The following is a 21,058-nucleotide window of genomic DNA, read 5'->3' as shown; positions in this document are numbered from 1 at the left end:
TTTGTCTCCTATGAGAACATTTCATCCTCATTCCGTGCCTTCCTTACCTCTATTGACAGTGTCTCTATCCCTAAGAATGTGGCAGAAGCTCTTTCAGTTCCTGAATGGACAAATGCCATGAGGGAAGAAATCAATGCCCTTCACAAAAATGGCACATGGGAACTTGTTGATCTTCCTAAGGGAAAGGTTCCAGTTGGATGTAAATGGGTGTTCACAGTCAAGCATAAGACTGATGGAACAGTGGAAAGGTATAAAGCTCGCTTAGTGGCAAAGGGATTTACTCAAGTGTATGGAGTTGATTATGCAGAAACTTTTGCCCCCGTTGCCAAAATGAATTCCATTAGAGTCATTTTCTCTCTTGCGGCTAATCTGGATTGGGTTTTACACCAGTTGGACATCAAGAATGCATTCTTGAATGGTGACCTTGAAGAGGAAGTGTACATGATTCAACCTCCTGGTTTTCTAGCCCAAGGCAATGAACAGAAAGTGTGCAAGTTGAATAAGTCCTTATACGGGCTGAAACAATCACCAAGAGCTTGGTTCAGCAGATTCCATGTGGCAATTCAGCAGAAAGGATACAGGCAATGTCAATCAGATCACACACTGTTTCTGAAAAAAGGAGAAGGTAAAATTGCTGCTCTAATTGTATATGTGGATGACATAATTGTTACTGGTGATTGGGAGGATGAAATTCAGAAATTGAAACTTTTTCTTGCCACTCAGTTTGAAGTGAAGGATCTAGGACCTGCCAGATACTTCCTTGGAATTGAAGTTGCCCGATCAAAGAAGGGTATCTTCATTTCTCAAAGGAAATATGTCCTAGATTTACTTCAGGACACTAGAAAGATGAGGGTGAAGCCAGTTGACTCTCCCATTGACCCCAACCATAAATTAGGTGACAACTGTGGTGAATCGCTCAAGGATGTGAAACAGTTTCAGAGACTTGTAGGGAGATTGTTATACCTTTCTATGACTCGCCCAGACATTGCATATGCTGTTGGTGTCCTCAGTCAGTTCATGCATGCTCCTAGGTCTTCTCATCTTGAAGCAGCAGAGAGAATCCTCCGATATCTAAAGAAGTATCCGGGTACTGGTTTGTTGTTTCAAAAGCACGGACATATGAAAGTTGAAGTTTATACAGATGCAGATTGGGCTGAATCCCAAAGTGGCAGAAAGTCTACCAGTGGCTACTGCACCTTTATAGGAGGGAACCTTGTTACATGGAGGAGTAAAAAGCAAAATGTGGTAGCTAGATCCAGTGCTGAAGCTGAATATCGTGCTATGGCCCACGGGGTTGCTGAAGGCATGTGGATAAAGAATTTGTTGGGGGAGTTGGGTTTCCCAGTGACCAAACCTATAACTCTATTTTGTGATAACAAAGCAGCTATAAGCATTGCTGCCAATCCGGTGCTACATGATAGAACAAAGCACATCGAAGTTGACAAGCATTTTATCAGAGAGAAAGTTATCACAGGCGAAGTGTGTACCCCTTATGTCACTTCTAAGAACCAGCTTGCAGACATCTTTACAAAGGGTTTAAACCTTTCCAGACATCATGATCTTTGTGACAAGTTGGGCATGATTGATATCTATGCTCCAACTTGAGGGGGAGTGTTGTCAGTTGTTTATGTATTCGGATTTAGTACCATAAGGGTATTGTCGTAATTTCTCCTCTGTTTATATTGTTCGACTATACTAGTATAAATAATAAAATCATTCTTTCGCCCCCAATGTTCTGGAGGGCTTTCAGTCACTCGACTCATCTCTCTTCTCTCTTCTCCTCTCCTCTCTTCACTTGCTCTTGCTCAACAGGCCATATGTCTTTTGAGTCCTTGAAGTACTTGTTTCCAAATTTGTTTAAGTTTGTGTCAGTCAATGATTTCCAGTGTCAAGTGTGTCAACTAAGCAAGCATTATAGAACTTCATTTACACATTGTCAACTAAGCAAGCATTATAGAACATTCCAACTAAGAATGACCACAAATACTTTATCTCTTTTATTGGTGACTTTTCTCGATATACTTGGGTTTACCCTATGCATTCATGAGAAGAAGTCCTCAAACTTGTGAAAGATTTTCAACGGATGGTCTACACCCAATTTCAGAAAGAGATTCAAGTTTTTCAATCAGACAATGCCAAGGAATACTTTCATGGTGAGACTATGCCAAGGAGCCTAACTGAGGAGTACTCTCAAGCAATTGTTTGTACCAACTTATTTGTCTTTTACTCTGAACTTATTTGCCTTTCCTTCCTGAGGTAACTGGATAACTTCAATCGATTACTTGAGAGTAAAAGGAAAATAGCTATCCTTTTTCTCAAGAAAGAGTAAAAGGCAAGTAAGTGGCTTCTCTCTCATGCTTCTCAGCTGTATACTAGCATGTCACATGTCATTGTCTTAGTTGGAATCTCAGTTATGGCCCCTGGAATATCTGAGGCATTGTGGCTGAGATCTCTCCATAGTGACTTGGTAATTGAGTATGAAAAGCTAATGATGCTGCATTGTGGTAATCAAGCAGCAATAAATATTGATTCAATCCAATTTAATAAGATAATACTGAACATATTGGAGTTGATAACATTTTTATTTGGGAGACAATGGTTTTTGGAAAACTTTTCCATCCTTTGTTGTCTCTAAATAATAATTAGCTGATATATTTACTAAGCTATGAAAACTAGGCTGGATCACTATTTATGCAAACTGGGTGTGATTAACATCTATGCGTAGATTGAGGGGGAGCTTTGACAGGATGGACCTATAATTATTTGTTTACTTATTATCGGCCTAATTGTCGTTGAGCTTGGGGAATTATTTTTACTTATTTACTTTCTTTGTTGCTGCTGCCTAACCAGGGGCATACATAAAATTTTCCTTTTTATTTCTAGAAGTCAGTATATAAGATAATGGGACTGCACATTGATCCCCAGGATTTGCTCTTTTCTCTCAACCATTCTCTTCCTTCTCTTTTCCTCTCAACTTTTCTGGTTTGTTTACTTAGGCTACGTTTCGAACCGATGTAAAACAGCATTGGTGTACTTTTACACCGATGACGTTTTACATCGAACCGTTAATAAAGTAGCCATTTGAATTTCGAAAATTGTGCTGAGAAAAGTGGAGTTTTACATTGATTTTATCGATGCAATATTTACATTGATAATCGATGTAATATTTACATCGATAATTGATGTAATATTTACGTTGGTATTCGATGTAAAGCTCTGCTTTAATGAACATTTACATCGTTTTGCGACGTAAAACTCCGCTATATCAAATGCATGCAAAACTGAACCAGAGTGGAGTTTTACGTTGATCATGATTACACACTCCTTCCAAACGCCAACAAAATCGAACCAGCGTGTAAATATTTACACCGATGACGTTTTACATCGGTTCCAAATGCAGCCTTATAGATTGCAGAATTTAGTTCAGTTTACTGTTTTTTGTTGTTGATTTAAGACAAATAACTATAAGATAATTAAGATTGTCAACAATATTCATGAAATGAATGCTAAGATGAAATATCTGAAATCAGTGTATGGATTGTCATAGTAAGGTAGTAGACCTTGGAGGTAGCCTTTATTTTTCCATATGTTAGTGAGTTGTTTTTATGTCATTTGGGTTAGGAAAAAAGACAATCACTCACTAGGTAATTTGGTTTTACAATTGATTGTTAGCATTTCCCTTTTTTATTATAGTGTTGCAAGAAAGTGTTGTCACCATGTTAATTCATCGAAACTAAATCACCCAGGCATGCACACTGTTGAGTGGGCCGACTTGTGTTTAGTTTATTTCCTTTTAAATTAAGATGTTGTTGGGCCTTGGGCCCATTAGTTTTTATTTTTTAAAGAGCTGTAATTACTTAGGTTGAGTTGCCGCCCTACTAAGGGCATCTTTGTAATATCTCATACTTAAGTTAATTATAAATAGAATGAGGGGCTGGCGGCTAGGGTTAAGTGAATCTATCCTAGTCGACCTTCTTCTCTTTTCTTCCCTTTCCTCTGTCTCTTGCTGAAATCCCCAACTTTCTACTCTTCCTTTCACAAGAAGCTTGGCCGAAATCAGCACATAAGGTTTTCTACTTGGTATCAGAGCGGGTTGAAGGTTCTTGAAGAGATTCGTTCCTACAGCCCTAGATCGGCCGACTACATGGAGATTTAAGAGGCTGATCGAAGCTTTCAGGTAAGCCTAGTTTTTGGATTTTCTTGGTGGATCTGTATGCCCTGTAGCTGGTCTAGGGTTTCTCATCAGAATCAGGAAAAACTGGAGAAAGGGAAAGAGTCCTGATTTTGTTGGACTCTTCAATTTTGACCTAGGTAGTGGCGCCCTATTTTTTTAGGGTTCCTCTGGGTTTTTTGTAAGGGGCGATTCAAGTTCCATGTGGTTTGGAGGCCTCTAGAGAGGGCTATTGCTTCTTCTCTCTCTTCTCCCCATCCCACCGAAAAGGAATCTTTCGTGGGAAGAAAGTCCAGGACACCAAAGTAGTGTCATTGGTTCCAGAAGGTATTCTGTTTATTCTTGTTGCATTTTTAGCTGTTTTTTGTACCTCTTTGAGACACATGGAGGGACATAGAGTTGAATATAAGCCTGGGAATGAAATGGGACAGTGGAAGGAGGTGCTGGAGACCCCTTCGGAGCTGGAACCATGACTACAGTTAGGTTGGATGGTACAAATTACTTGGAATGGTCCCAATCTGCAAAGATGGCCATTGGGGCTCGTGGAAAATTGGGGTATATTACTGGTGAAGAGATAAAACCCGAAACTGGCAACTCCCGGTGGGTGCAAGAAAATTATATGGTAATGACATGGTTGTGTAATTCTATGTTGCCACATATAAGTAAAAACTTTTTATGGGCAAACACTACTAAGGAGATATGGGATGGGGTGGCAGAGACCTATTCACAGAAGGAGAATGTTGCTAGGGCTTATCAACTAAGAAATCAGATTATTGCTACTAGGCAGGGAGATAGATCTGTTGCAGCTTATTTTTCAGTCCTTAAGACCCTGTGGCAGGAGATTGATCATCTAGAGGCCTTTGCTTGGGAAACCACCAAGGATGCAACTACCTATCAAAGACACTTAGAGAAGTATAGGGTGTTCGAATTCCTTGCTGGCCTTAACCCTGAGTATGACATTGCACGACAACATCTTCTTTCCAGGGACAGTGTCACTCTCTCCCAAGCATATGCATTTGTGTCAGGGGAGGAGTGCAGGAGGGATGTAATGATGAAGAATCTCATGACTGATCAGTCTGCTATGGTAAGTGCTGTGAAACCTAAACAGAATGGCAATGAGAACAAGAAGGAAGACAAAAGGGACTTAGTCTGTAACTACTGTAAGAAACCGAAGCATACAAGAGATACTTGTTGGAAGCTTCACCCACATCTTGTGCCGACCAGATTGAAGAATAAGAAAGGAAATGCACATATGGCAGTTACTGGTGACACTCCGGCCCCCCCTACTACAGCTGCCTTGGAGTCTGTTGCAGCTGCTGCAGTAAGGGCCGAGCTTGAGAGGTTTGGGTTACTTCTGAATCAGAGGGATACAGCTAGTTCCAATTCAGCCGCAACCGGACAACAAGGTACAGGTAGCACAGGTGGAACTCACTCTACCTCCCTTGCCCACACAGGTAGTTCACATGTCATTGCAAACTATGTTTCTGCTTCAGGTAAGGAGAGATCTCCTTGGATTATAGACTCTGGAGCCTCAGAGCACATGACCCATTGCTCCACCATTTTTCTCCTCTTACCAGCTCAGTTCTGGCAGAGATAGGGTCTCCACAGCTGATGGATCCCATGTTCCTATTGCTAGGAAGGGATCTGTCAAGATTAATGATTCCATTTGTTTACCCTTTGTCCTCCATGTTCCTAGATTGAACACCAACTTGTTATCTGTTAGTAGTTTGACTAAGAATCTGAACTGCTTAGTAATTTTTTCTCCTGGACATTGTATTTTGCAGGATCTGGATTCAAAGAGGACGATTGGGAGTAGTCGTGAAGTGAATGGAATCTACCTCCTGGATACTCTTCCAATTCACCAAAGTCATCATGTTTGCAAGGACAGTGAGTCAAAACTTGTGGATCAGATTATACTTTGGCATAATCGTCTGGGCCATTTGTCTTTTTCTTCTTTAAGTTCTTTGTTTCCAAAACTGTTTGAGTCTGTGAGTCTGTCAAGGTTGAAGTGTGAAGGTTGTGAACTTGGAAAGCATTGTAGACACTTTTTTAAACCGAGTAATAAAAGATGTTCTTCTCTTTTTGATGTTATTCATTCAGATGTGTGGGGCCCTTATCATGTTCCCTCTAGGGGCGGCTATCGCTATTTTCTCCTATTTGTGAATGATTTCTCTCGATATTCCTGGATTTACTTGATGAAATCACGTGATGAGGTACCATCCTTGGTGAGACAATTCCATCAAATGGTATTAACACAGTTTGGAACTAGAATCAAGATGTTCAGATCTGACAATGCTAGGGAATATTTTGAGAGACATCTTGCCTCATATCTGTTGGAGTATGGTGTTGTCCATTAGAGTAGCTGCTCCTACAGTCCACAGCAGAATGGTGTTGCAGAGAGAAAGAACAGAAACATTGTTGAGACGGCAAGAAGCATGATGATCACAGCGACAGTTCCGGTTCGTTTTTGGGGTGATGCTGTTCTCACGGCAGTATATCTGATTAACAGGATGCCTTCTCGTATACTTGGATTCAGCACTCCATTCAGCCTTCTTTTTCCTCAGGGGGAGATGTTTCATATTTCTCTAAGGGTGTTTGGGTGTGTCTGCTTTGCGCATATTCTTGGTCCTTACCGTTCGAAACTTGATCCCAAGGCAAAGAAATGTGTCTTCCTTGGATATGCAGAGAATCAGAAAGGGTACCGCTGCTATGAATCCAGTCTCTGGGAACCGGTTTGTTACTATGGACATCACTTTTTTCGAATCTACATACTTCTTCTCAAGGAATCCTTCTCAGGGGGAGTGTTTTGGGGAAGTAAGTCAGTAGTCTATCCCTCTCCCTATTCCAGTTCCTGTGCCTACTACTGTGCTTGACAACCATTCGATGTCACCTACCTTGCCCCCCACCCTTGCGTTCCATCTCACAGTATTACTCACAGCAAAGACTTCATAAGGAGGTTGATTCCACTACAGCAGAACTCACACCACTTCCTGTCGATCCCTTGGAGACTCCAGATTCGGCTGATACAGATCCAGGTATTCCTCTTGATCCCTCTACTATTTCAGTTCCCATTGGTCCCACTAACACTGTTACAGATAACCTTGATCTCCCTATTGCTCTTAGAAAAGGGAAGAGGAAGTGCACTGCTCATTGCATATCACAATACTTATCCTACAGTGGACTTTCTCCTTCCTACTGTGCTTTTCTCTCTTCTCTTGATTCTGTGTCTATACCCAAGGGTGTTAGTGAGGCTCTCTCCAAACCTGAGTGGAAGGCAGCTATGCAAGAAGAGATGGAGGCTTTGATTAAGAATCAGACATGGGAGATTGTGGACCTACCAGAAGGCAAGGAGACAGTTGGATGCAGATGTGTTTACACAGTAAAGTATAAGGCAGATGGAAGCATAGAGAGGTACAAGGCAAGACTTGTTGCAAAAGGATACACACAGACCTATGGCATTGATTATCTAGAGACTTTTGCACCAATTGCAAAGATGACCTCTGTTCGGATACTCCTTTCTCTTGCTGCCTCATACTCTTGGCCCTTGTTTCAACTAGATGTGAAGAATGCTTTCCTAAATGGGGATCTGCAAGAAGAGGTGTATATGGATCTTCCAGCTGTTTTTTATGATAATGCTAAAGAGGGAAAGGTATGCAAGCTGAAGAAGTCACTATATGGCTTGAAACAATCCCCTAGAGCATGGTTCGACAGATTCAGAAAGGCCCTGATTGTTTTTGGCTACACTCAAACTCAATCTGATCACACCTTGTTTGTGAAGCGCAAGGGATCCTTAGTGTCAATCCTAATTGTTTATGTGGATGATATTGTTGTCACTGGGAATGATCTGAGTGAGATTGATAGTCTGAAGAGGAACCTGCATAAGGAATTTGAGATTAAGGACCTTGGAGAACTGAGATACTTCTTAGGCATTGAAGTTGCAAGATCGAAACATGGAATTTTTATCTCTCAAAGGAAGTATGTCTTGGACCTTCTCCAAGAAGGGAAACTTGGAACAAAGGCAGCTAGCACCCCCATTGATCAGAACCATAGAATCAGTGCATCAGAAGGTGAACCAGTAAAGGACCTTGGGAGGTACCAAAGACTTGTGGATCGGCTACTATACTTGTGCATGACAAGACCGGACATCTCCTATGCAGTAAGTGTGGTGAGCCAATACATGCATGCTCCACGAGACCAACACTGGAAGGCAGTTGACAGGATCCTTGCTTATCTGAAGGGACATCCAGGCAGAGGCATATTGTTTACTGATCATGGACAGCTCAAGCTAGAGACCTATACAGATGCGGACTGGGCAGGATGCCTCGATGACAGAAGATCAACTTCAGGAGTGTGCACCCTAGTTGGGGGCAACCTAGTCTCATGGAAGAGTAAAAAACAAACAGTTGTGGCAAGATCAAGTGCAGAAGCCGAATATAGGGCCATGACACATGGAGTTTCAGAACTTCTCTGGATCCGTTCTCTATTGGAAGAAATCGGTGTTCAGGTAGAAGAACCTATGATGCTATACTGCGATAACCAGGCAGCACTTAATATTGCTCATAATCCAGTCCAGCATGACCGAACTAAGCACATTGAAGTAGATAGACATTTTATCAGAGAAAGGGTAACTTCTGGAGAAGTTTGTCTTCCATACATTTCTTCTGATCTGTAGCTTGCTGATGTCCTCACAAAAGGCGTTGCAAAGAATAAGCTAGAGCATGATCTACGCAAGTTGGGGATGTATGACATCTACTCCCAACTTGAGGGGGAGTGTTGAGTGGGCCGACTTGTGTTTAATTTATTTCCTTTTAAATTAAGATGTTGTTGGGCCTTGGGCCCATTAGTTTTAATTTTTTAAAGAGCTGTAATTACTTAGGTTGAGTTGCCGCCCTACTAAGGGCATCTTTGTAATATCTCATACTTAAGTTAATTATAAATAGAATGAGGGGCTGGCAGCTAGGGTTAAGTGAATCTATCCTAGTCGACCTTCTTCTCTTTTCTTCCCTTTCCTCTGTCTCTTGCTGAAATCCCCAACTTTCTACTCTTCCTTTCACAAGAAGCTTGGCCGAAATCAGCACATAAGGTTTTCTACTCACACATTGGGTGATTTGATTATTCACTTGAACCAATCGCCTAACATGTTAGGCTATGTTAATATTTTTAACTTGTTTTGGTATGATTGTAGATCATGTGAGTGCACAGAACACATATTAGGCTAGCTTAGCAGTTCTTAATTCTCATAGTAAGGTAGGAGACTTTGGTGGTTGCCTCCACATTTCATATGTTAGAGGATTGTATTTATGTCATTTGGGTTACAAGAGGCAATCATTTATTGAGTAACTTGGTTTTACCATTGTTTGTTAGAATTTCTGTCTTATATTTTGTAGGGTTGCAAGAAAGTCCTGTCACCATGGTAATTCATTGAAACCAAATCACCCAGGTTTGCATGCATTCGGTGATTGATTTTTCACTTGAACCAATTGCTTAACACCAAGTCTCTTTGGTTGGTTTGTCACAGTTGACCGAACCAAGAAAGAATAACTTTATATTAAAGGAAGTAAAAGTACAAAACTGCCCTTACATAAGAAAGTAAAATACAATAAGGTATAGAGATGTCTAGTATAAATACTACACTACATGATATAATAGAAAAAGTACAAAGACAAAATCACTCCTCATCTCTACAGGTGCATGTCATCAAAGTTTTTCACTGGTTGAAGGAAGGTCTTGTTAATAATGGCCCTTGTAGTAAATTCAAGAAGATTTACAAGAGGAAGAGATTAAGAGCCAAATCTAGAACACAGCATTTGGCAAAAACCAGCAAAGATTCGAATTTTTTGGAAGGTGACACAGACAAGAGGGCTTCAAAACTAACCTTGGGAAATCAAGAAGAAGAAGGTTTACCAAGGGATAAGAGGTTGAAGGGGGTTAAGGAAAATTTAGTCGAAAAGATTGTAGAAAGGGAAGAGATTGTTGAAGAGGGAAGCACTGATAGAGTGAGGAAAGTATAACAGAATATTGATCTGGAAAGAAAAATAGTGAAGTTCAAGTTTGCAATATTTTAGGCTTATCTTTTCTGGGAGGGGAGGAATTTGCAAGAAAGGTGTTCTGGGAATTTGAAGAGAGATCAAGTGAAAAAATAAGGCTTTAAGGGGTAGAGTTGTTTGGTGAAAGGGTTATGGGGTTTTGACTTGGTTTCTTTTGTCTTGTTTTTTTTTTTTTCAGTGGGCCTTATTTTCTTTGTTTGTAAGGATTGGGACAGAATTTTTTGTATCTGAAAATTTTGTAGGGTCTGGAGGTGTGTTCTTGGATTTTGTTCTTTTTGGGTGATATCTTATCACCCGTGCGTAACTGCTTATTCCTCTTTCTCTAATAAATTTTATTTATTTATTTACCTCCAAAAAATGTCAAGTGCTGAAACTGAGTATAAAGATATGGTCCATGAGGTTTTGGAATTGATATGGTTGAATACCTTGCTAAATGAGTTGGGGATCAATTCCGAGAGACTAAATGAAACTGTATTTTGATAATCAGGTTGTCACAAGTATTCTTCTCCTAATATTTATGACTGATGATCTCACAGTTGTCCTATAAAGCTTCCTATTAAGTTTGAATTCTATGCACTAATTGCACAATACACATGAAGTATCTCTTCATTCTTCCAACTTTAGTTCTATGGGAGAGATCATCTCTCTATGTGGATAGTTGATCCAATATATCAAGATTGAGCACTTTGAGGAATCATTTGGCCATTGATTTTAACTAAATTCCTATTTTAATCCTATCTCTTCTAAAAATTATATCCCATATGTATCCCAATAAAAAGGGCCATTACTTGGTGTAATGGTAAAAAGGGCTGGCAAGAATGAGAACGTGGGTTGGAGTCTGAGAACAGCCACTTTGTGCAAAAAAATGCCAAAGGTTAAGGACCATATCCAGTCTACCCCTCCCAAGGCCGCAGATAGCTAGGACCAGCATTAGGTAATGACTTATTATGTATCCTAATAAAGGTAATACTATTTTTGATAAAAATTTATTCAATATATTCAGTTAATTTAGTTTTCTTGAAATCTTTTAGCTTCTAGTTCTTTTTGTTCTTTTTTTGATTGGAAACGGTAACTTCATTAATACAACTTAAGAATAACTTTCCAGAGTTAAGTACATCTGTCAACCCCTAAACAGGTGTTGATTCCCCAGTAATCTTTCTTACAAAACTGCCCAGAACATTCTCTCCCTCACATTCCCTTGTTTAGCCAACGTGTCAGATACCCCATTAGCTGATCTCCTTGTCCATTTGAAGCATGCACCAATCTCCCTTGTTGTGTTGAGGATTTCCTTTATGGGCTGTCTATAAATCCAGGCTCCCAACTTACCAGATTGCAGACACTCAATCAACAATTTAGAGTCTCCCTCTATCTCAATTTGGTGTAACCCCAACTGTTTGGCATATCTTACACCTTGAAGCAAGGCCATCACCTCTGCTCTCAATGAGTCCCCCACTCCTTTTGGTCCTGAAAACATAGCCACAATTCTGCCATTTTCATCTCTGAATACTCCTCCTATACCTGAAGGGCCCGGGTTACCTCTATAACTCCCATCAAAATTCAATTTCACTCTTTGTTGTGTAGGTGGGGACCACAATTCCTGCACAATCAATCACATCATGTCTTATAGAAACAAAATACACCATGGTACCTCCTTCAAATCTTGTTCTCATGCATAACCAATATAAAAATAAATAAATAAAATAAAACTCATTATGGACCTTTGACGCAAGCCTCTTGAGACCATGAAATAGCTGGCCTTCTATCAATTTTTGTTTTTCATGTTAATTGCTATTTCTTCATTTCTATCCTTCAGAATGACAATAGATCCATTCAAACTCTTGTATTACTCAATTTAGAGAGAGAAATGGTTCTGGTTTAAAGACAAAGGGGCTCATGTAATAGGTATTACCAAAAAATAAGGAACCAAACATATAAAAAAGTAGAAACATAATGTGTTAAATGTAAAACTCACCAAAAAGGATGAGCTTCCGGTATTGATAAAGACTATATGTTCAAAATCGTTCAAAATGTAGAACTAGTTCATCAACCATAGCTCCAATATGCTTACACTGAATTCATATTATATTTGTCCTCAAGAACACAATTTGACTCTGGTTCACCCTTTTTGTCAGGGATTGCTTCCAAAAAATTTGATAAAGTCTATGCATGTTTCTTTCCTTGCGGGATGCTTTCGGTCAATACGCTTTGGCTTAGAAGAAGCTCATGGGTAACTAATTGTTTTATCCTACCTCAGCATTTTGTGGCTAAGTACTAGTATTTTGAATCCTATATTACCATTTCATTGATATTTAATAAATTAAATCAGGAAAGGACAAGCTCTACAGTTTAACTGGTTATTTGAGAAAGGAGCTTTTGTTTTGCACTTTGATGGAACATTTTCAGTTGATTTCAGCAAGGTAAGAAAGTTTTTAACTCTTCAAACTTCAAGGTACTTTTCTACAGAAAAGGATTCCAAAGGTTTGCACAGGAGTTTAAAGTTTCTCATATTGTTAGGTTGATGGAGCCGTTGAAAGTTTGAGCAGGGAGATTCTAACAATACAGGCAAAAGGTGACAAAACTGCTGCAAGGTCACTTCTCCAGAAATATGGTATAATGACAAAACCATTGCAACTCGCAATGGAAAAATTAGAAAAGATTGAGGTATGGGACTGTACTATATTACTGATAATTATACACATTTTAAGTTGGGAATTTTTGAACTCTTAAAGAGTACTAGAAAAAAGAGGCTTACCATCTATAAGATCAATACCATGACACACAGTGCACAGATATAATTAAAACTAACATTTCAATAAATCTCCCATGAGAAATATGTCCTATGTAAAATCCAGCATTATTGAATGATTAACCTTCTTGTTTTTATCTAAAGGAAATGAAGAAAATTGTTCAATAGTTCAGAGAAAGGCTACTGAGTTCAATGGATGTGGGCATTACGTCAAATTTATTCTTGATCTGACATTCTTAAGTTGAATACATGGACTGTGGCTTCTTAACCATAATGCATGTAGAATTTTGTTATATTTTTCCTCTGAATGATAGTTCCCTATCTATAATATCAAAATGGATTATCCTCTTCAAAATAGAATTAAAAGTGAGTTTTAAGGAAAAGGCAAATTTTCACTTTTTTACCATCTGTTATAATTTAAAACCACTGTGAACCATTTTTTTCATTGTCTGATGAAAATCATCATTATTTTATATAGTAGCAACTGCCCTACTAGGGGCATTCTTGTAGTCTTCACCTTTGTTATGTTTGATCTAATAAAACAGAGAAAGTAGCTGGGAGAGAGCTATGATCTCTTCTTCCAAAAGTCTCTCTTTCTTCTCTCTTCTCCTTCTCCCTTCTTCTTCCTTGCTGTTCCAGGTTTATCTGTACTATTTTTCCCTTGATTAAACACACTGTTTTAAAAGTGCAGGTAATTTTATAGTATAATTTGTTAAAACATATGACTTTTCATATTCCAAAACTGTTATTGCTATAGAGTACATCTAGAAGTTTCCATAAAGCATCATGTATTGCATCTGTTAAGCATCAGATAGAATACTAGTATGCTAGGCATGCACAAGTATATGGGCATCATAGGTTCTAAGACAAGGAAGTTGCTAATTTTTTCACCTTTTAGTTTCTTTTACAGCCACCTAATATCAAAAGCCTAAGTTGTACCTTTGACAAAAGGTGTACAATAGTAACAATACTTCTCTTATCAATCTCTGAGACAATCAACTCAGGAGTCAAGAACTTTGCATGCTTTAGTTTCAAACAAGAGATAAATCTTCAGAGGAAAAAAATAACTTTTATAAAACTTTATACAAAGGTAGAAATGTTTCACTGGCAATTGCCCATTTTCAGACACTTTTTCCCATTAAATCTCCCAAAGAAAATCACCAATACACTCCATTTGAGATTAACCCACCATTACTTTACCAAGCACTAACTATTACAATGAACTTTAAGAGAATAAAGTGAATAATAAAAAGGGCAAATTTCTTATACTACCCTTAAGGTTTAGAAAATTAACTAATTATACCCCTACTGTTTACATATTGTCTTAAAGTACCCTCAAGTTTTCTAATAATTGTTTAAAACCTCCCTTACCATTAACTTTCTGTCACACTCCATTCACATGTGACATCACGTGACAGATATATTTTAAAATTCCTAAAATACCCTTTTATGGTTTCACTCCATTCTCCCTCTCTGATTCTGATTCTGTCTTCGACTTTGTCTCTGATTCCGATTCCGATTTCGTCTTCATCTACGTCTCCAGCTCCGACTCCAACTTGATCTCGATCAAGAGGAGAGAGGAGGAGAAGAAGAAAAAGAAGAGAGGAGAGAGAGAAGAGGCGAGAAGATTTTTAACCAAAAAAACATAAACTAGCAGTGCCAGAAATTTGTATTTATATGTTAGGGCGGCAATATAATAAATAAAAGATAAAAAGACAAAAGTGCCCCTGTGGCACATAACTAAAAAACTACATCACTGCCCCTCAAGTTGGAGCATAGATATCAATCATCCCCAACTTGTCACAAAGATTGTAGTGCTGCATGGAGTTTAATCCTTTAGTAAGGACGTCTACAAGTTGTTTCTCAGAACTGATGTAGGGAGTGCAAACTTCTCCTTTTTCCAATTTTTCCCTGATGAAGTGTTTGTCAACCTCTATATGTTTGGTTCTATCATGGAGAACAGGATTGGCTGCAATGTTAATGGCAGCCTTATTGTCACAATAGAGTGACATAGGATCACTGAGAGGAAAGCCTAATTCACCCAAGAGATTCTTTATCCATAGAAGTTCTACCACACCATGAGACATGGCCCTGTGTTCAGCTTCTGCACTCGATCTAGCCACCACACTTTGTTTCTTACTCCTCCAAGTAACAAGATTTCCCCCAACAAAGGCACAATAGCCACTAGTAGATTTTCCGTCATCCATAGAACCAGCCCAATCTGCATCAATGTAAACCTCAACTCTCATATGCCCATGTTTTCCAAACAGGAGTCTTGTCCCAGGGAATTTCTTCAAATATCTAAGAACTCTATATACTACCTCCAAGTGTATGGCCCTGGGAGCATGCATAAACTGACTAAGAACTCCCACTCCATATGCAATGTCAGGCCTTGTCATAGATAGGTAGAGAAGTCTGCCCACTAGTCTTTGATACTGATTTATGTCTGCTATGGGCTCATCACTGCAATCCCCGAGCCTGTGGTTTACAACTATAGGAGTGTTAGCAGGCTTTACTCCAAGCTTCCCCATGTCTTTCAGTAGATCTAGAACATATTTCCTCTGGGAGATGAAAATACCCTGATTAGAGCGAGCAACTTCAATTCCAAGGAAATAACGTAAAGGCCCCAAACCCTTCACTTCAAATTGAGTGGCCAAAAATCTCTTCAATCTCTATATCTCTGAGTCCCAATCACCGGTGATAATAATGTCATCGACATACACAATTAAAGCTACCATTCTTCTTTTCTCTCTCTTTTGAGTATGTGATCAGACTAGCACTACTTAAAACCCATCTGTTGAACTGCCTTGTGGAACCTACTAAACCAGGCCCTTGTGGAACCTACTTTCTGCTCATTTCCTTTAGCACAAAAACTTGGAGGTTGGGTCATATACACTTCTTCTAAGTCACCATTCAAAAAGGAATTTTTAATGTCTAGTTGATGAAGCTCCTAGTCTAGATTTGCTGCTAAAGATAGGAGAACTTGAATAGAATTCATTTTTGCTAAGGGTGCAAAGGTTTCTGCATAATCAACTCCATACACTTGTGAAAAACCTTTTGCAACTAGCCAAGCCTTGTACCTCTCCACTGTGCCATCTGCCTTATGTTTCACAGAGAATACCCATTTGCACCCCACAAATTCCTTTCCCTCAAGAAGATCTACCAGCACCCATGTGCCATTTTTGTTAAGGGCATTGATCTCCTCCTTCATTGCATTTGTCCATTCGGGAACAAGTAAAGCTTCTGCAACACTCTTAGGAAGGGAAACACTGTCAATAGCAGAGAGGAAAGCACGGAAAGAGGGTGAAACATTCTCATAGGATAAGGAAAGGGCCATTGGGTAGTGAGTGGTGCATGATCTAACACCTTTCCTCGTAGCAATAGGAAGATCTAGATCACAATTAGAAGTATCAAAATCAATGGGCTCAGGGTCATTAACTGGAACAATAGTACCTGGATGTAGTGATGTATTCAACCCCTAAGGGTTTGATGGCGCAGGTTGCACAGCTTCAGGATGCTCTGTGTCTATTGAACTTTGTTGATCCCGGCCTTGACTTTTGTACCGCTATCTACAAAAGACCCGAAATGGAGGATCAAGAGAAGGCAACAAAACATGTCTCTGTTTCTCCTCAGTTGGACTCTCCCCTTGAGGAGAAGCAGGGAAGAAAGGCACATCTTCAAAGAAATAAACATCCATGGATACAAAGTACCTTTTGGAAATAGGGTCAAAGCAACGATAACCTTTTTGGGAAAGAGGATAGCCAAGGAAAACACAAAAAATGGCTTTAGCATCTAGCTTAACATGGGTAGGAGGCAGATCATGGACAAAACACTTACACTCACGCATAGGGATAGGAAACAATGGAGCTGTAGGGAAGATGAGCTGATGAGGGGACTTGTACTCCAAGAGACGAGATGGCATCCGATTGATAAGATAAGCCGCAGTCATAACAGCATCCACCCAGAACCTTTTTGGAACATTCATGTGTATCAACAACCCTCGAGCAATCTCTAAGAGATGACGATTCTTTCTCTCTGCAACCCCATTCTGTTGAGGGGTTCTAGCACAAGAGATACGATGAATAGAGCCACAAGTTTCAAAAAATTCTGTGAGGTCACAGACATTGAATTTTTATTACATAAAGAAAATGAAGTTCTACAATGCTTGCTTAGCTAACACACTTGACACTGAAAATCATGAATTGACACAAACTTAAGCAATTTTGGAAACAAGTATTTCAAAGACTCAAAGAGCAGATGACCCAAACGGTTGTGCCACAAAGTAACCTGACTCTTATTTGACTGACTCAAAGACTAAGGCCGCAAGACCAACTTTATTCTCCAGCACATGGAGACCATTCACCATGTTCCCTTTACCAACCGTCCTCCCGGAGGCCAAATCCTGAGCAGTTCAAAGAGTGTGTAATGTTGCTAATAGATAGTAAATTAATAGGAAGTTTTGGAACATGTAAAACATTTGATAAAGGTAAGCCAAATGGCAAAGATATAGATCCTCGACTAGCAATGGAGGAGAATGATCCATCAGCTAACCTCACTTTATCTTTGCCAGAAAGGAGGGTGTATGATTGGAAAAAGGTGGACTTACCAGTCATGTGATTGGAAGCACCATAATCGATAATCCATGGAGATTCAAAGGTATCGGTAGACACATGGAATGCAAAAGCTAAGTTACTTGAGGAAGAAACAAAAGAGGTTGAAGGAGTGGGTCCAAAATCTGTTTGTGTGAGAGCCCTATCATATTGCTCCAAATGGTCACGAAAAGGCAGTGATAATATCTTCCTTAAGATCAGACCTAGGGGGGCAATCTTGAGAGTTCACAGTAGGTCCTCTACTCTACAACTCATAAGGGGCCAAGTTGGCCGATGTGAACCTCTTCTGATTTGGTTTCTTGTTTTGTTCTTGTGCTGATTTCTTATTTAGGTCTTGTGCCCACTTCGGCTTACCATACAATTCCTGACATGTTTCCCGTGTGTCAGGATTTCTAACAATGAGTGAACCACAGTTTATCCTTATCATCAACCCTTTTCTAACTGTTAACAGCTATTATTTTTTCCTATGTATAGTACCGCAGGGGTACTATTGTACTTTTACTCCTTTTTATTTTAGTTGTTGTCGCCCTAGTATATATATTAAAAAAGCTGCACCGCCAGCAGTATCTTTTTGCCCTCAGTTCTCTCTTCTCTCTTCTTCTCTCTCTCTTTTCTCTCTTCTTCCATTCTTCTCTCCTGCATAACATGGTATCAGAGCGGAACTATCAGATCTGAAATGAGAAGTCGAGTGAACAGTTTTTTTCTTCTTCGCACCAGATTTCCAGATCTGTCGCCCTCATCTGCTGTTCGGCTGATTGAAGATCTCACACACTGAAGTAGCATTTCTCTCCCTCTCGGCCTTACCCTCTCTGATGTTTTACATGTTCCGAAATTTCCCATTAATTTGTTCTTTGTTAGTAGTATTACTAATTCCTTAAACTGCTCAGTGACCTTTTTCCCTTCTTACTGTGTGATCCAGGATCTGGCCTTGGGGAGGACGATTAGTAGAGGATGTATGGTTGATGGACTTTACATGCTGGAGAATAAGGCTAGTTAATGGACTTTACATCCAGGATCTACCCCTAAGGCCCTCATTTTGAAAATTTAAAGAAGAATGATGCGCAAAATAGTCTTTTTAATTCTTCAGTTAATGGACAATGACAATAAGGAAGATTTAGTCAATTGTCAGAAATAGTAGGGATACTTTACGACAATACTAAAACAGTAGGGGTATAGTTAGTCAATTTCCTAAACCTTAGGGGTAGTTTAAGATGTATTCACCAACTTTGATATCCATTAGGCCCTGTTCGCTTTTTGGTAAGTTACTTACCCGGGTAAATGCAGTTTACCTGGGTAAGTTTTTCCTGGGAAACACTTACCCAAGTAAGTGCATTTACCCATGTTCTTTTATTTCTCATGTAAATAAGGTAATGCCCATTTTAACCATAAAAATCCATCATTAAAAAGGGAATTTTTGTCTCATTCAAGTGTTAACAACTTTCCCCCCTAGGTGGGAAAGTTATTTACCCACCTAGGAGATGGGTATCACTTACCCGGCCGGGTCAGTGGTACCCAGGAAAATAAACTTTCCCTGGTCCCCACATAAATCTGAAAAAAGAACATACTCAACATAGCATTGGTATTGATGCTAATCCAAGACCAACTTTCCTCCCTCTCAAAATCCAAAAAAAGGATGCCCCCTTAGAAGTATGTACTTCTAATCCAAGATATGTGATAAGCTCTCTAGCGTGGAGGGAAAATAGCATTGGTATTGATGTTTCTTATACTCCATTATATGTGCATGGCAAGTGATATCTGGATTGTTCAAATGGTTCAAGCAAACAAGCAAGTTTTTTTTTCTTTTCATTTTCTGTGGTTGGTCACTTGGCCATAAAGGAATTTTTACAAAATCTCACTTTATCTAGGACTATATATTTTTATTGAAGCATATTTGTCAACTTTCTAGGTTTTTTTTTTGAACCCCAAACTATTGGTGGAGGGGCAACCACAGAATATTTAATGAATAATAATCAAAAACAAAGTCCAAAGTGGGGGTCATAAAACCTTACCCCTCAAAAGAAGCTATGCAAGAAGGTTTCTAGCTCATAAAAGACACATATAGAAACATCGAAGCACACAAGGAAGGGACCAACTAACTAGAATGAAGGGGATACCCCATTTATCAATTATTTTCTAGAGATTCCATTGATTTTGTTTAGACTATTAAAACAGGATTCAGAAAAGCATATGTACTCTGATTGAATCAATCCTCAATTATATGGGCTTGAATCATCAACTAGCAAATTAAGAAGGAAATATCCTGCAGTTGAAAAAACTTAAGGTTTAAATCTCAAGAAAGGGACCTGTACATGTGACATCAGATGTCTCCAGTTTTTGTTCACAGATTGTGCCAACAAACTATTGATGGATCCATGAATGAGTTAAGGGATTTAGGCATGAGCTATTCATATAATATGATGTATAGGAGGCATCACCCCCAATGCCCTAGAGAGCACCAATTTTGCTCTTTCTTTGGCAAAACAGGACTTTGCTCCAAAGAACTAAACTGAATATTTTGTTTCTTCATTTGAGGCTTTATCTGTTAGCCTCTGAGCTGTCACGGGTTCTTACACTGATGAAAGTAACATATTCTCTTGAAGGTTCTGTGGCAAAGTTCACCTTGGAGTCCCTTCCATATTCCTGTAATTAAGATATGCAGCTAAGGCTCAGTTTGGAAGGAGTACAAATGCAAATTTGTAGAGTGCAAAACCTTGTATTTTGTATTATTTTTTTATGTATTTGCACTGCACATATTTGTATTTGTACTCCTTCCAAACTGAGCCTAAAGTTTCATCTTTACTAATTAACAGCTCCACTTGACTGACCTATCACTATTTAACCCTTGTTGATTGCAGGTACCAGTGGATGTAGCTCCCGTATTTTGCACTGCTGACAAAATACTGGAGGAAAAACGTTAGAAATGTGATAATGCACTTTTACTCCACTTTTATGGAGTAAGTTTTTTGTAGTGCGAATCCAAATTGATCTCAATAAAATGTAATTGATTGTATTAAGGACACGGACGCAATAAAGGATGTAGTATGGTTTATTGTTTATGGTTAGTTAAGATTTGATATAATTACCTACTTTATAACCAAATTTATCAAATGTAGTTATCAGTTAGGTTAATGTGGACTATGAATGTTGCCTAGATTGTGGGAGTCACTATTCGTCTTTTCTATGCATTTTTCATTTTTGCTTTTAGATTATTAACCAATAAGATAAATCTAAAATTGCATAGAAGCAAAAAGTTTATTTTATTTAGTTAAATATTTATAGTGAAGACACTTGCCAACTAATTCAGGAACAAAAGACTCGGTGTTGCCAGTTGTACAATCTTTCTAACACTTCTAATACGCCCCCTCAAGTTGGAGCATAGGGATTAATCATGCCCAACTTGGGTAATAAAAAGACATAATGAGCAGCTCTTAACGCTTTAGTGAACAAATCTGCAAGTTAGAGACAGGATGAGAGATGTTGAGTA

At 39.0% G+C, this 21,058-nt stretch overlaps 1 protein-coding gene across 3 annotated transcripts in view; it reads left to right on the top strand.

The window, feature by feature from the left end:
• NUDT3 (nudix hydrolase homolog 3) overlaps positions 1–20,727 on the top strand; it is a 115,093-nt gene extending 94,366 nt beyond the window's left edge. For all 3 annotated transcript variants that reach the window (XM_010270171.3, XM_088892751.1, XM_088892752.1), the window contains 4 exons: positions 12,351–12,445; positions 12,545–12,635; positions 12,733–12,879; positions 20,430–20,727. In XM_010270171.3, the coding sequence (XP_010268473.1) occupies positions 12,351–12,445; positions 12,545–12,635; positions 12,733–12,879; positions 20,430–20,492 (396 nt within the window). In that variant the 3' untranslated portion in view covers positions 20,493–20,727. The remainder of the gene's footprint in view (positions 1–12,350; positions 12,446–12,544; positions 12,636–12,732; positions 12,880–20,429) is intronic.
• Positions 20,728–21,058: the final 331 nt, after the last annotated feature.

This window comes from Nelumbo nucifera, chromosome 8, assembly GCF_055504915.1.
Source record: "Nelumbo nucifera cultivar China Antique chromosome 8, China Antique-T2T, whole genome shotgun sequence".
NCBI lineage: Eukaryota > Viridiplantae > Streptophyta > Magnoliopsida > Proteales > Nelumbonaceae > Nelumbo > Nelumbo nucifera.
The sequence above is the reverse complement of the archived record's forward strand: the minus strand, read 5'-3'. Positions and strand labels throughout refer to the sequence as shown.